We start from the raw sequence: 15657 nt of genomic DNA on the forward strand, positions 1-15657 counted from the left end.
ATTTAAAAAACGTAAAGGAAACATAGTATAGATCTAGTCATGTGTTGTTGTGTCCTTGTAGTTTTCAAGCCACTTCCAGTGATTCATTTATTTCATGTGGTAATTCAGTTAAACTGAGAAAACTGAGCACTGGTTAGCAATAACAATGTAAGCCGGAAACTGCTGTGAAGGTGTGATGATGTGGTTTCATGAAGCTTTCATCTTTGAGCAAGTGCATTCATGCATGCCAGCTCTGTAAAGAAATGGATTTTATTTTTAGCATTCACTTTGCCTGTTATTTTGTTGCATGGTGTCACCTGGCGTTTTTCTTACAGGTCCAGTTCATGAGACTGTATATGATTTTTGGAGAATGATATGGCAGGAGCAATCAGCTTGTGTTGTGATGGTCACAAACTTAGTGGAAGTTGGAAGAGTAAGTATTTATTTTGATACCGCAGGCCTAATTTAAAGATGAATTTGGTATGAATTTGGTAACTGCCACTATGTAAAATGGCATAAACTCCCTGTAACTAGTACTTGACCTGACAGAAAAAACATTAGCTGTGACAAGTCACATGACTGTATGGTCATTTTGGAACAGTGTGTTTTAATTTAGTACATGCAGTAACATATATATAAGTTTTATTTTTCTTGGATGTAAAGCATCTCCTCATTTTATATTTAGGTCAAATGTTACAAATATTGGCCTGACGACACAGAAGTTTATGGTGACTTCAAGGTGACTTGTGTAGAGATGGAGCCCCTGGCAGAGTACGTGGTCAGGACCTTCACTCTTGGAAGGGTGAGCACATTTTGAAAGGACTCAGCAAATACTATTTCCTGATGGCAAGAAGTAAGTCAGGGACTGTGCTTCCATGTGTTCAGGTTGGATACGAAATCCATCTGTTTGGTTTAGCCCACAGCATAGGCAGCCACAGCACACTGCATCACGTATTTCCACTCATGTCACTCTGGGTTTCAGTTTCCCCAGAAATGCTGACTGCTACCATCCCCTCTCTTACATTCACCTTTTCTCCGTAGCCAAACTTCTGAACTGAGCTCAAGTACTCCATTAGGAATCATGCCAGTCATTCATCTCCTTTTGCTCTGCTCTGAATGCAGCTGAGCCAATCTCACTTAATCAAAGAACAAACTCTGTGAATGCAAGATATATGATACAGCTGTGGTCCTCTGATATATCATTATACTTGCCTGTGGATGTTGAGAACTTATTGTCAATGAGCGGAAGTTCTGAATATCGATGCAAATTGCATCTAAGTATAGAACAACTATCTAATGAGGCAAAACTAGCGTACTATAATAGCAAAAGAAAGAATGATGAACTTCAAAATGGAAATTAAGATACAATGACATCTTTACACTTTATATGTTCTTTACTTTAACTAATTGGCAAAATGATGAAAATGGCATGTAGATTCTATCACTGGTGCCATTATTTGAGTCAAAGTGTATCTTGTCTGTGAAATACTTTGAAATTCATAACCTTTTTTTTTGCCTTTTACAGAGAGGCTACAATGAAATCCGTGAAGTCAAACAGTTTCATTTCACTGGCTGGCCTGATCATGGAGTTCCTTACAATGCTACAGGCTTGCTTTCATTTATACGAAGAGTCAAATTATCTAATCCTCCTAGCGCAGGACCTATTGTCGTCCACTGCAGGTATGTACAGATGTGATAGATTTTTTTCCACAGCTGTGTATGTGAGTATTTATAATAGTTTCTTGAGAAGCACCCATCATTTGAAGTGTTATGGGTTTTGTTTTTCTCCTTCTGAATTGCCTGATTCACACTGCAGTAGGATTTGGTTGTCTACAGCAACATTTGAGAATAGCTAAATTCTAATACTGCTTTCCTAACTGGTATGGCCAAAGATTTGCTTTTTCCTTCAAGAACTGCACCAGCTAAAGTAATTTTATATTCCTGGCTACCATTAGGTAACCTACTGTCTAATTTTATGACAGCATTCAAGAAATGTAGATACAGCTGCATTGATAATCTAGCACTGTATATAGTGTTTGAACATATTGTTAATGTAATCTATGTAAACAAATAGGTGAATGAAGATAGAATGAGGCTAGTGGCAACAAGTACAGGCTGTTGTTTCCTGTGCAAAGTTTTGCAAGGGTTGTATTGTTAAGAAACACACCTTTGACGATTTCTTTTCACCTTGTCAAATGTTTAATTATATACTACAGATAAAGTTATTAACTCTTTACAGATTTTAAAATTCTCTATGCAAAACTTGTCCTTAGCTTTATATAAAAATAAAATAGATCAAGCGAGAATCTGTGGGACACTGCGCTGTCTAAACCAGTTCAGCGGTTGGCTGATAAACCGAACACTTTAATTTCTGACTGTAAGGTATCACTTAGAAATCATCCCTAATCTTTTATTAAATAAAGACAAGATCTGTCATCTTTTGAAGTGCATGAGCTTAATCGTCTTCCAAACTTAATTTCAACTAACTTCTTTTTTGCTCTGTGTATTGATTTAGGTGATAAAAAGAGAAAAACAGATGCTTTCTGCCATTACTTAATTAATCAAATCTGATGAAAAATGGTTGTTTGGGGTACACCAGAAATTTTAAAAGGAATTGTGAAGGAGAGAAAATAAATATTAGGCAGTGGTTGGGATGAAAAAAGAAGTGAATGGTTTTATAAAGAAATGCTCAAGGCAGTGAGTTTATAAATTTTGTAGGTGTCTTCATCTACTATTTCTAATGGTATTTTACTGATCCTCTTCAGTGCTGGTGCTGGACGCACAGGTTGTTACATCGTGATTGATATCATGCTAGATATGGCAGAAAGAGAAGGCGTTGTGGATATCTACAACTGTGTCAAAGCATTACGGTCCCGTCGCATTAACATGGTACAGACAGAGGTATAGTACTTTTACTTCAAAGCACCTGATGCTTTCTGAAATATGCCTGAAATATGGTTAGAATTTCACTGTTACTAGCCAAACAGCAGACAGTGGATCTGCTGAGGGGCTGTTGTCTCCATTGGGAGGCAGTGCTGTGTGCCAAGGTCATGCAACAAACCTGTCAGCTCTTTCTGTCATCATACAAGTGAGTACTTGTCTGACTTTGTAACACAAGGAAAGCCAGAAAAATAATGGGAAGAAATGCTTCCTATTGAGACACACTTGATTTTACAATTGGCCTAGCTACCAGGCAAATGGTGTACTAGCTTGCACACACACACAAGGAGAACACAGCATGCCAAATGATTGCTAATCACAGGTAGTGCTTGAAGCAATTTACACTTTCTGTTAGTATTATGAGAAAAGTTATTTTTGAAAAATAAAATGAATAAAGACAGCAAGTCACTGGCATATATACAGAAACCCACAAGCACCACTAGAAAAGTGACCCCCTCAAATAATTCGCTGTGTGCTTTTGAGTTTTACTAACTTAAGGTTGGTTCCCAACTATGACAAGTGTTTGTACTAAAGCAGTGTTTAATGGATTGATGAACAGTAACTCGATTTAGTTTTACAGTGTGCAGATCTATTTTTTCTGAATAGAAGGAAAGATTGGTTGTTTTTAAATGACAATAATTCTTGTTTCTTTGTGTAATTTGGTAGGAGCAATACATCTTTATTCATGATGCCATTTTAGAAGCTTGCCTGTGTGGGGAAACTGCCATTCCTGTCTGTGAATTCAAAGCTGCTTATTTTGATATGATTAGAATAGACTCTCAGACAAACTCTTCACATCTCAAAGATGAGTTTCAGGTATTCACAGCTTTTACTGACTCTACACTTGTCAATGGCTTTGTTTTTGTTTTTGTTTGTTTGTTTGATATTGGTTTTTTTTGTGTGGTTTTGTGGTTGTTTTTTTTTTTTTTCCTGTGTATAAATTTATTTTAAGGGAAAGAGTTTTCATGTCATATTTATAGCATTTTATCTCTTACGTGTATTCCACAAAATAAAGTATCCATGTCTACATGCTTTGCAGAGTTGCTTTAAATATGAAGCTTTAAATATGAAATACCTTTCTTTGAATAGCCTTTCAGTAAGTATCTGTCTGGAATAAAAAGCACTGGCTGAGAACCAGAGAGAGTTTCAGCTTGCATTTGCACAGTGAAGGTGTAGCTCTTTGGGACTGCAAAGGATCCTTTTGCTTTCTTCCTTTCAGAGGGGCTGGTGTCTGGTAGAAGCCATTCAGTGATACTTGGAGCACCTTTTACACCTGTTTTAATGCCCTCAAAAAGCCTTCGTATGCTTATCATACAGATAGGAGCTCTTATTTGCAAATGTATTTTTACTCTCATGAAAACAGATAGAATTTGTTTGTTTATTTGCTAAATTGTTGGCTAATGCTTTACGTTTTCTCACATTGCAATATTCTAAATTAATAACTTAGTGAATCTTGAGAATGTTGTCTATAAAGCAAGTCTCCTCTCTGCCTTAGACCCTGAATTCTGTTACCCCTCGCCTGCAAGCTGAGGACTGCAGCATAGCTTGCTTGCCAAGGAACCACGACAAGAACCGCTTCATGGATATGCTGCCACCTGACAGATGTCTGCCCTTCTTAATTACTATTGATGGGGAGAGCAGCAACTACATCAATGCAGCTCTTATGGATGTAAGAGACTGTCTTCTTTGTCTACATACTGTGCCTTGGAAAGCTGTGTAATATGATAGAGAACACTTACTAGTTAAAGAAAGGGCAATTCTTTCTTTGCATAGTGCCCAGTAAAACAGTCTTAACAAAGAGAGATGGCAAATGGGTAGGAAACCCCACCAGCTTGTGTTGCTGGCTCAGAAGGTGTGGTGTCTTCATTCTTTTGCATTCTTATGTGGCCCATTGGAAAGCTCTCCATTTCAACACCATTAGGTAAAGGTTTAGTCTACAGACCTCAAAATCACAGCAGGATCTCAAAAATCTTATGTATATCTAGAAGTAAATATTACCAACCTAAGGATGAGCTTACTATCTGTTTTAGGAGAAATATGTGTGTTGAAGTAGGAGAGAGAGGGGGATAAGAAGCAAAATGTTTCTTTGGTATGCTTGGGGGATAGGGTGTTTTTTTGTTGTTGTTTGTATTTTGACTTGTAACTCTCACTTAAAGATTTTTAGTCTTTGAAGTTTGAGTGGCAGAAGTACTCTTGGGGAAAAAAGGTGAAGTGATGGGAAAAAAAAAATGGAGGTGAACCTACTTAGAAATGTCTTGTTGATAAGGAGGCTTATCACACATGCTGTCAGATACCTGCCTGTGCCTTCCATTAACACTGCCAAGGTTAGGCCTCTAAAGCCTCTTTTTACTGTAAATACTTCAATAAGTGGCCTGATTTTCAGAGCTTCTCACTTTCCTCAAAAATGTATTACTGTCAGAAACTGCAGTGTCAAGAAGAGATTCTGGAATAAAATGGTAAATAGCATCGAAAGTCATCAGGCCTGAATGATGTTTGCCCCAAAGCTCTGCCCGAGCTAGTGCAGGAAATGTTTGAACTGCTAGCAAAATGCAGTTCCTAATCTCACAATTAGCTATTGTGCCAGAAAAACAGAGTGGCATGTGTGAGACTAATCCATTAGAGAGTCATAGAGGCTGAATGGATGAATTAGAGTAGTGAGCAGAATTTTGGTAGCAATGGAAATTGTTTAGAATTGCAGTTAAAATTACATGAAGCACCTGGATAAAATTGATGTGACAGAGACCAACCAGCACATCTATGTGGGGAGTGTTCGGGGAGAAAGGGAAACAATAGAGACTAAACGCGATATGGCAGAAGGAATCTGAGTGTGTAACAATGTAGCAGGCAGAGACAGAAATCAAGCAGTGTGTTAATGGAGGCAAGTATGTATAAACTGAAATGATAGTAATAAAGGGAAAGAAAGCAGCAGAAAACATATTACAAAGAAGGCATATAACAAGGCTGTAAGTACAGAGCTAAAAATTTGGGTAATGAGAGAGGGGTTTTTTGCTCTTCTTTTTGTGATTTTGTTAGTACTGATTTAGTCAGAGAAGGGAACCTCATTGCCAGGGAAAGGGAGTTTCAGTAGCAGAACAGAAATAGAAATTTTCCTCTTTCCACAGTGTATTTGTTCCTGTGTTCCCACAAAAAGATGTCTGCTTCCCAGTGTGACAGCAGATACCCTGCCTGCTCTCTTTGAAAGTCTGATCATCTTAATCTCAGTATGTTCTCATCTCAAGAGAAACCAGAAATAATGGGAAAAGGGCTAGGAATCATCAGCTAGTACATGTTTTATTTCTTAAAAATATAAGGAAAGAATTGACAGCTGCCATTCCTCTTTGCTGCCTGGTTAGATGGAGGAAGCAGGACACAGTCTGCACCCCAGTATGCTTCACACAGTGGGAAAAGACAACAAACAACTGGGGAAAAAAACTTATTTTGTTGTCAAATAAGTACTGATGCTCAAACTGTGGTCTCTGAGGACATGTTAATACATTGCACATGAAGATCCCTTATGCCAGTCTGCAAGCAGGCAGTGTTGTGGCTGCCCTGCCAGGTCTGTTAGGCTAATTTAATCTACTTATTTCAGTAGAAAGCATCCAGAATGCACACTACGCACTTAGTATGTGGATCTCTGTGTTGTGAACAGAAGTCCCAGAATTTTGACTTCAAACCTGACACTTAGGTTCCCATATGCCTAACAAGGGTAACACCTCCTTACTTTTTTTCTCAAATGAACCTGTCAGTGCTTTCTTGCTAGTTCCCTTGTTGCAGAACTCTGTCATGCATAGTTGCAGATTGTCTGCATAAAACTTCCATTCTTTCCTCTTGTGACTGCTGCTAGTAAGTCACATACTAAAAGAGGCTTAACCCCTCTGCTGTTAGTTGTGTTTGAAGCAACTTATGCTGGGCTGGAAAGCCCTGTGTACTTGTGCATAATGCAGCAAGCAGAAAACTGAATCTTCTGTCCTGACAGAAAATAGTATTTTGCTGTTTATCCTGTGTTTTGTGATGGAAATAGGCCCCAGTAATTCTGATGACCAGGACTGAAGTCTAGTAAAAGTTGCCATCAGCTTGGATTTGCATCTCAGTGTACTGTCAGGAATGAGCTTTGTCTGCAGGTCAGTTACAGAGCTTGCATGTGGCCTGGTGTGTTCAAGGTGACTAGCTGGGACCTTTACACTTCTCTGTGCAGAATGGAAGCAGGTTGTCTGCTGAGTCTTCCTGGCACGGTACCCAGAATGGCATGGCCTCGAGCCTCAGCCTCCAAGCAGAGACCTCTGGAGCCACTGCTGTGCCATCTGCACATTTGAACTGTGGTACATAGCCCATCAGTGGAGGTCGCAGACCTGAGCACAGCAGAACCCTTGTTCTTACTTGACGCAGTGATGTATTTTTTAAAATCAGCTTCAATGAAATCTGATGTAATTGATGTTATAGCTTTGTTCTTTTTACATTTTATTTTTGTTGTGGAGTTCAAGTGGAAGTTAAGAAGTACTTCCTTTACCAGTGCTAATATATTTGTTTGCTTTTGCAGAGCTACAGGCAGCCAGCAGCTTTTATTGTCACGCAGCATCCTTTACCAAACACTGTGAAAGATTTCTGGAGATTAGTGTATGACTACGGCTGTACTTCTCTTGTGATGTTAAACGAGGTCGACTTAGCGCAGGTTAGTTTTGGGCTTGAGTTTTCCATGTACTGACACATGCTTTAATATCTCTGCACCCACTACATGATCAGAATGTTGAGCAGTGCAGTTGTTTTACAGTTATTCTGTTGCTCTTCTTTACAGCAACTAGTTAATACAAGTAAAGGCCAGGTGTGGTGCCTGCACTGGTGCAAGAAAATGCTCCCATTATAACTTAACATTTAATTAACTATACCCATTTTGCTCTGGCACAGGGCTGCCCACAGTACTGGCCTGAAGAAGGAATACTGCGGTACGGTCCCATTCAAGTGGAATGCGTGTCTTGTTCAATGGACTGTGATGTAATAAGCCGAATTTTCAGGATATGCAATCTAACAAGAGTAAGCATTATCATAAGGATATGTAACAGTTTTTAATACTCTCTAGGCTATTCTGATTTTTAATTTTGAATAATAGTAAAATATTAATGTTCTTAGGACATCACCCAGAAAAACTGAAGCATCAAAATCTAATGCTAGCTTCCAGGGCTTTACTACAGCTACCCATTAGGTAGACAGGACAGTAAGGTGAGTGGCTGTTCTGTAATACAAGCAATAAGCAAAAGTTGTATGAGAAGGATTCTGTTTATTCAGTGTATAGAGAAATAAATATCCATGTAAAGAGCATGTAGTGACAGGCATTTTGTTTGCAACTTCCATGAGATGTTTTCCATCCTACATCAGGAACTGCAGCACTCAAAGTGGTTATGCAACCAGCACCTTCTCAGTTTGAGGTCCAAGAACTACACATCCTATAAAGTGGGGTGTGAAAAAACTCTGAAACTTCCTCTGAAGGACTCTGCGCTGCTGTACCTTGACCTACCTTTGTCATGTTTTCTTGACTTCAAAACCAATGCCAGTCTTGCAGTCTTGTCAGTTCTTTCACACATTGCATTGTCTTGTCTCTTTGTTGTCCCAAACTGTTTCACACTGTCACAGCATCCTTTCAAGTCCTGTTTGTAACACAGTGTCTCTTCCTCTTGTTCACCTCTGTAAATCACTTATTTGTGTTACCTACAGGTAAAGAGGTACAGATGCATCTGTGCAGTTAACCAGCAGCCCCTGGTTGTGTACTGTATCATTCATCTAATAATGATCAGGCCACCATCTAATATCAGATACTGACCACCAACTGTGGTCTGTAGTATAATTTTAACTTTCCTTAATGTTGAAAAATTGCTGTGGCAAAAGAACAGGTTTATACAGGGGCTTCTTCAAAAGCAGTGCCTCCTGTGTTATTAATGTTGGTTCACAACATCAGATGCAGATGTTGGTGGTATGGCAGTAGAGGTTGAATCTTCCCGCCAATATTCCATTACATTTTGTTGCCGTGTGACAGATGGCAGCAGAGGGACAGTCTGTCAGCAGAATGGAGTCTGACGTGGAAGTGCATGTGAAGCACATGGGTATCAGTAAATTTCTCCATGAAGAAAAAATTGCACCTACTGACATTCATTGATGCTTGCTGAACATTGCTGGAGACCAAACAAGAGATGTGATGACAGTGGGGCAGTGGGTGGTGCATTTCAGCAGTGGTGACAGTGACATGAAAGACAAGGCATGTTGAGGATGGCCATTCACAGCTGTCACACTGCAAAATGAAGAGCGTCTCAATCAGGTCACTGGTGCAAATAGACTAGTAGTGGTGTCTGGGTTTAAAAACACTGTTTTGTAGCTGAGGATTTGCTCCATCAGTGTTATTGTGCTCTTTGTTATAGTGTTCATGGAAATAAATAGGAGGCATTCCTTTTGGAGTAACCTGAGTATATAGAAAACTTTTTCTTTTTTAACTGATATTTTGGTCACACTTTGATTTTTTCTGAGTATGAAGAGCAGTATTTGTGTAACTAGATTCTTCTATAAACTATACTTTTATACATTCAGAGTTGGAAAAAAAATAAATAAATAAACAAATAAACTAAAAAGTCAGGTCTTCATGGCCTGCTTGGAAACTACAGGAAGCAGAGGAGTGGGCACGCTGGTAAATATTATGCTACAATGCTTTTTTGTTGTTGTTGTGTGTTCAAATTTCCTTTTCATATTTTTTCCAGTCCATATCTTATTCATTTTTTGCATTTTTTCTGTTTTGCTGTTTTGATTTTCTAGCTCTCTGTTTCTCTTCATTTTCCACGCATTTTGCCTTTACACCTTTTTTTTTCCTCAATATTTCTGTGCACTGTTCTTCTTATTCCAAAATGCATATTCCTTTTACTTTTCAACTCCCTCAGCTCCAAGAAACTGAACATACTGTTTTTCCAGTACCTGAAGCTTCTTTTGTCATCTCAATTCAATTCCAAAAAATCTACCATGGAAGGATCAGAGGCTGACAGTGAGGCCCTCATGATTGTAATAGTCTGGCAAAAATGGAAGACCTTATTTAAGGAAAAAGATCCTTGAATATAACTTGCTTGTTTATAATGGGATCGGTTCATGCATGGGAAGGTTTAAAACAAAGCTAAGGTTGTGTTTCTGCATTTCTGTAGGTCTGAGAATTCAACAATGATGGTTTTGAAGCTAAGAATGAAACTCTTTGATGAACACTCTTGAGAATTTTGCCTTTTAGGAGTCAGGATAGGTTGCAGTACTGACTGATAAACATTGGGTCTATCTTGAAAATATTCATTCCTTTTTAAATCTTTTTTGAGCCTAGTAATTATTAATTAAGTAGAGACCTTATGATATGGAAAGTATACATGTTATAATCTGTCAATAATATAAACACTTGTACCATATTAGTTTTATATTTAGGTTTTCTCAACCTAGATGTAAAGGTACCCTATTGACCAAAACCTTTTTGATTTCCTTTAGCCACAAGAGGGCTATTTAATGGTGCAGCAATTCCAGTATTTGGGATGGGCTTCTCACAGAGATGTACCAGCTTCCAAGAGATCCTTCTTGAAGTTAATCCTCCAAGTTGAAAAATGGCAAGAGGAATGTGAAGAAGGGGAGGGGCGGACCATCATTCATTGCCTGTGAGTAATTCTGAGAAACACAGTAACTGCTCTTCAAACAAGTAGATATGAATTATTTCTTGTTTGGTTTTTTTTTTCATGCTCAAGTGGTATTCTAATGCCTGCATTGTTATGCATATCTTTGTTGCTTTTAAAAAAAACAAAGAAAAGAAAAAAAGAAAGAGAGAAAAAGAAATAAAATGTATTGCAGGTATTGCAGACTAACCTTTGGTCAACTTTCAGGTTAGTTTCAGGTCAAACTAACATCATGAGTATACGTATTTTGATATTATCCTATGGTGATACTGCATTTTGTCTCCTGTACCTAATACCACATTTTTCAAGTACAAAATACATACAGATGGATTTCTGCAGTTCAGTTTAAGTTTTGAAAGTAATATTTTATTTTATACTGAGTGTCAGAGGTTGTGTTTTTTGTGTACCTCTTGCATGTCTTGTGTTTTGTTTTGTTTTGTTTTTTTATTCCAGAAGACCTGCTATATGTTGAGGGTTTTAGACTGAAACGTATTGGTGTAAGAAAACTGAGAAAGATTCTACAGTATGATCCTATAAATTTTGTTGATACTGACATCTTATCTGACATTACAAAAAACAAAAACAAAAACAAAAACAAAAAACAAAAAACAAAAAAAAAAAAAAAAAACAACCAGAACTGCTCCGTTGATTACAAGTGTTAGCAATAAAAATTCCTGTAAAAGAGGACCTAGTTTGGATGTTTTAAAAAGGCAGTATCTTTTTCTCCTGACCTCTTTCCTTTATATGTATCTCTAAGTATAAAGTTTAAATCTTAAAATTGAATCACAAATAATAATAATCATAAATAGGCTTCTGCATAAGTGTTTGGAATTATCTTGTGGTCGCTTTCCACCTATTTCTCTTCAGTATCAATGGCACCTTGTGGCCTATCTATACTTTAGCAAGAAAAAGCATCTATTTAAATCTATATCTTTCTTTAAGGTGAAGGTTAACATAGTTCAGAAGTATCCACAGAGGTCAACAAAATACCGAATCAATGATTCCTTGGCATTACTTTAGCTGGGTAATCCCTATATTCTAAAGTAATTCAAATGAGTCTCCTTCTAGAACTAAACAGAAAGTATTGCACTTGGCATTGAATTTGCTTTTTAATTTGTAATGCCAGTGCAAACTGAGCTATAACATAGCTGGATGGCATGGTGGGCTGCAAGGGCAGAGTGAAAAAGTAATTACTGAGAGCAAGGTCAGAAACACAGAGTATATCAGACCAATCCAAACCCACTGAAGTTGCAAGGTGATTGCCAAAACTTGGTCTCTTTCACAAGTCACTCGTGCTTATGGATTGAAAGGAGCATGTATTGAGTTCCCTATTGTGCCAGTGACATTTAATCATCTCTTTTCCTTATGTGCAGAAACGGTGGTGGCCGGAGTGGGATGTTCTGTGCCATCGGCATTGTGGTTGAGATGGTAAAAAGGCAGAATGTGGTTGATGTTTTCCATGCTGTGAAGACTTTGAGGAACAGTAAACCCAACATGGTAGAAACTCCGGTAAGCAAAAAAAGTCCACCAGTTACTACAAATGGTCAGGGAGCCGGAGACTTGTCTTCAGTGAGCTGCATGTAGTACCGTGCCCATAAATCAAAGCAACCCATGTGGGACTTCAGCTAAGAGAAGAAGATGACCTATCTTTACACACCCTTATTATAGTATATGTTGAACAGAGGCTGATCTGATTCTTAGTGTGAGCATAAAGTTCAGAAACTTTACAACTTACAGTTGAAATTTATTGTGTATACATTAGTCAGCACCATAAGAGGCCAGGCTAAGTTTTTATGCTACATATCTTGTACTGGTACTGTTACTTTCACAGGGAACATTCTCATTTAATAGGCTGATCTTTGATTTCTCAAAAGAACCTGGACTATTTGAGTAGAAGTTGTGCTCACAGTAGCCATCCTGAAATTTCACAGAGCAAGGCACTTCTTCCTGGTAGGAAAAAGCTGTAAAGGAGATCTGTGTATTTTACTTCTTTATAAAAACTGCTGTTTTGGAAGCTATATTGAATAATGCTAATGTTTGCTACCCCACCTTTAGTAGTCAAAAATGATACCTCAGTGCTTTAAAATCGAAGGCTATTGGATCTAGTATGTTGGAAATGCATAAACAACATAAGCATGAACTAGCAAAGCCACAAGATTAAACGAAATATTTTCTACGTATGTTGGCAAAATTCAAAATGACCTTCACTCTTCTGATGAATACGTGTGTATACATGAATGCATATCTGTCTGTCTGATCACTTCAGTCCCAAAACTGAATGTCATGGAAAGTGCTTAAAAATTGCTCGGTCTCCCAAGTTCATTTTTTTCCCTCCTTATAGCTGAATGTGAAAGCAGGTTAGACAGTGCTTTGGTGCTTCTGCCATTTGACTCTCGCACTGCCAGCAGCCAGTGTCACTTTTCAGCCAGATGGCTGCCTACGGCATAAAATTCAGGGATGCCAATCGGAATTAAAAATGTTTTGCAGTTTATACATCCTGAAAATTGCTTCTGACCTTGTGAACTTGCATATTGAGCAAAAGGGCTGTAGCTGCCTTTTCCTACGCTGCCCTTTTTCCAGGTGTCAGTGCTTGTTTAGTATCATGTATCTTCTGTGGCACAATTTGCTTAATTAATGTGTATCACTTCTTTCAATTGCTACTGAATAAATTAAAAAATGGTTAACGTGTTAACAGCTAGAACATATTGAAGCAGCAGTAACATTGGTCTAGGTATTGCTTATTTTGCTGCAAATACTTTACAATCTGCTGTGCTATAGACTTCTGAGATGCAACATATTGAATTGCTGACTGGATTTCAGTTCACTGCTGTGAAGAAAACTGCTCTGATCACATGGAAAATTACTTGTGTCACTGTAAAGAGAGGCTAAGGTAGATTGTCTATGTTTCTGATAAATGGTCTGGAAACTTATATCTAATTTCAAAATAGTCCTGAATTCCAGTGCAGTTTTCATTTGCAGATACTGAATTTCTGTAGTTACATATTTCTGTGCTTTGTGGGTTTTTATTCAGAACTCTTGAACAGCAGCAGCCGTTGAGTCATTAGTTAGAAAACAAACCAGGAAGACCAATATACAACATTGTCATGTGCCCTACATTCAGCAGCATGATCAGATAACACAAAAGAGCAGTACAATAAAACCTTTAAGACATCCCTACCATTTCCTGCTAGTGGATCACACTGGCTTACTTTGAAAAAAAAAAAAAAAAGAATCACAAAAGCAGGCTTGTTTAGTTTGGTAGTAAGGCCAATAGGAATTGAGTTCATTTCTTGTTTTTTCTTCTCACTGCTTTCTTCTCTCTGACACACCCAAGTGTGTCAGTCTTGAATTTAAAATTGTTTAGTAGTCAGAAAAGGCTATTCCTGTTTGTAGGTACTGCTGCTTTGGTTTAGAACCTCAATTTAACCTTTTCTGTTACTTTTTTTTCCTTTTCTCCCTTAAAGGAGCAGTACCGCTTCTGCTATGACGTTGCACTGGAGTACCTGGAATCCTCTTAGTCGGAATGGATGTAACAAAGTTCACCAAATATATGAATCTCATTACGCTGTTTTGACAACAGTTCTTGATCCTGTGAAGAAAGATTTTAGGGGAAAAGGGGGCGGGGGGTGGATTTTAAATTTTAATGCAAAGTATTTTTCTTATGAAGTTGTGTATCTTAATAAAAGAATTCAATCTGTTTCTATGCTTGTATACAGTATCAACATTTAGTGCCACATAAATACTATTTAATGAAAACCGGAGTCAGAAGAGATTTGCGCAAATTAGGACTTTTCAGTGTTTGTATATGCAGCCGTCTCTCAATTACAGTAGAGCGACCATCTGTTGCATGTATCAATATTTCCTATATGGTATTAATTTTCTTTTTTTTTTTTTTTTTCCTTTTGATACATTGTTAAAGTACAATAACAGTGCAGATTGATAGTAAGGTTCATTCTTTATACGTTTCAAGTGTTGCATATATATATTATATATAGTTAAAAAAAAAAACTGGCTTATTTTGTTTTAATGTGCAATGATGGCTGGATCACATAAAGATCTTTATAAAGAAACTTAAACATAAGCCAAAGACTCAAGTGTAAATATGTCTATATGGAGAAAGCACATGTATTTATTGTTTACTTGCATTCCTTTTTTGATGGCTGAAAAAAAGAAGAATCATTTTTCTTGAAGAAAGCTTTTTTTGCTGAAATCAAGTGTAAACAATTTTTGTAGTTTATTTTTTGTATGTTTAGTGTAAGTAGAAGACATACTTTTTATGCATAGACCAAGAAACATTGGTATAGTGGTTTTGTTGTGTACATGCTTGTGAATCAAATCCATGTAAACGATTATAGAAGGTCTTTAACCACAGGACCAAAGTCAAAACATTTTGCTGAAAATGTATAGTTTTTCACATTTGCATTAGTTAAATACTGATTCAAATCTATGTAAGGAAGGGCGCTCATCAAATCGACCTTGCCTATGACTTGCACATCACTGGAAGAAATTTTTAAGCACTGTTAGAGTTCTAAGAGATCCAATTGGTTAGAAAAATATTGAAGCACAGGTCAACAGGAGAACTGTCAGGCAAACAGGTGGCTCTACAAATGCCCTTTAGTGCAAAAAGTATTTGTTTAACAAATTGTAAACATAAGCAATGTTTATTTTGATGTTTACGAACATGTAAGCTTGCTTCCGAGAAAGCAAAATTTGAATAAACCAAATCCAGATTCTCATTATACTTGTGGTGTACAAAATATTACTGTGCTTTTGCTTAGCATGTATCCGTTTGTTCAAAAGCTTTCCTATATCTCATCAGCTAAAGTCATTTCAGTCTCTTGTTGGTCTTTTTTAAAACTGACAGTAAAATGATAAGGTGCTTATAAATATTCTGTAAAGTAAGAGTGGATTAAACTTTATTTAAAGATTATTTTTTATTATTTCCTATTTTCGCAAGCTCTCACTGTCCTTATTAAGGTGTCATATTTGTGTGAAGATAGATATATTTGGATAAAGAAGATCTCAGGAGGAAACTGTTATTTTTTGCTTCATCATTTCAGGGAGT

General features: G+C 37.4%; 1 protein-coding gene across 1 annotated transcript in view; it reads left to right on the top strand.

Moving 5' to 3' along the window:
* Nucleotides 1-15333, top strand: part of PTPRK (protein tyrosine phosphatase receptor type K) — a 392252-nt gene extending 376919 nt beyond the window's left edge. The window contains exons 26-36 of the mRNA XM_015858508.3: nt 315-412; nt 665-781; nt 1505-1659; nt 2745-2880; nt 3586-3735; nt 4415-4588; nt 7457-7588; nt 7822-7947; nt 10414-10577; nt 11966-12101; nt 14057-15333. Of these exons, the coding sequence (XP_015713994.2) occupies nt 315-412; nt 665-781; nt 1505-1659; nt 2745-2880; nt 3586-3735; nt 4415-4588; nt 7457-7588; nt 7822-7947; nt 10414-10577; nt 11966-12101; nt 14057-14110 (1442 nt within the window). The 3' untranslated portion in view covers nt 14111-15333. The remainder of the gene's footprint in view (nt 1-314; nt 413-664; nt 782-1504; nt 1660-2744; nt 2881-3585; nt 3736-4414; nt 4589-7456; nt 7589-7821; nt 7948-10413; nt 10578-11965; nt 12102-14056) is intronic.
* Nucleotides 15334-15657: the final 324 nt, after the last annotated feature.

The sequence above is a fragment of the Coturnix japonica genome, chromosome 3, assembly GCF_054131305.1.
Source record: "Coturnix japonica strain WE chromosome 3, WE-NBRP24, whole genome shotgun sequence".
In the NCBI taxonomy this organism is placed as follows: domain Eukaryota; kingdom Metazoa; phylum Chordata; class Aves; order Galliformes; family Phasianidae; genus Coturnix; species Coturnix japonica.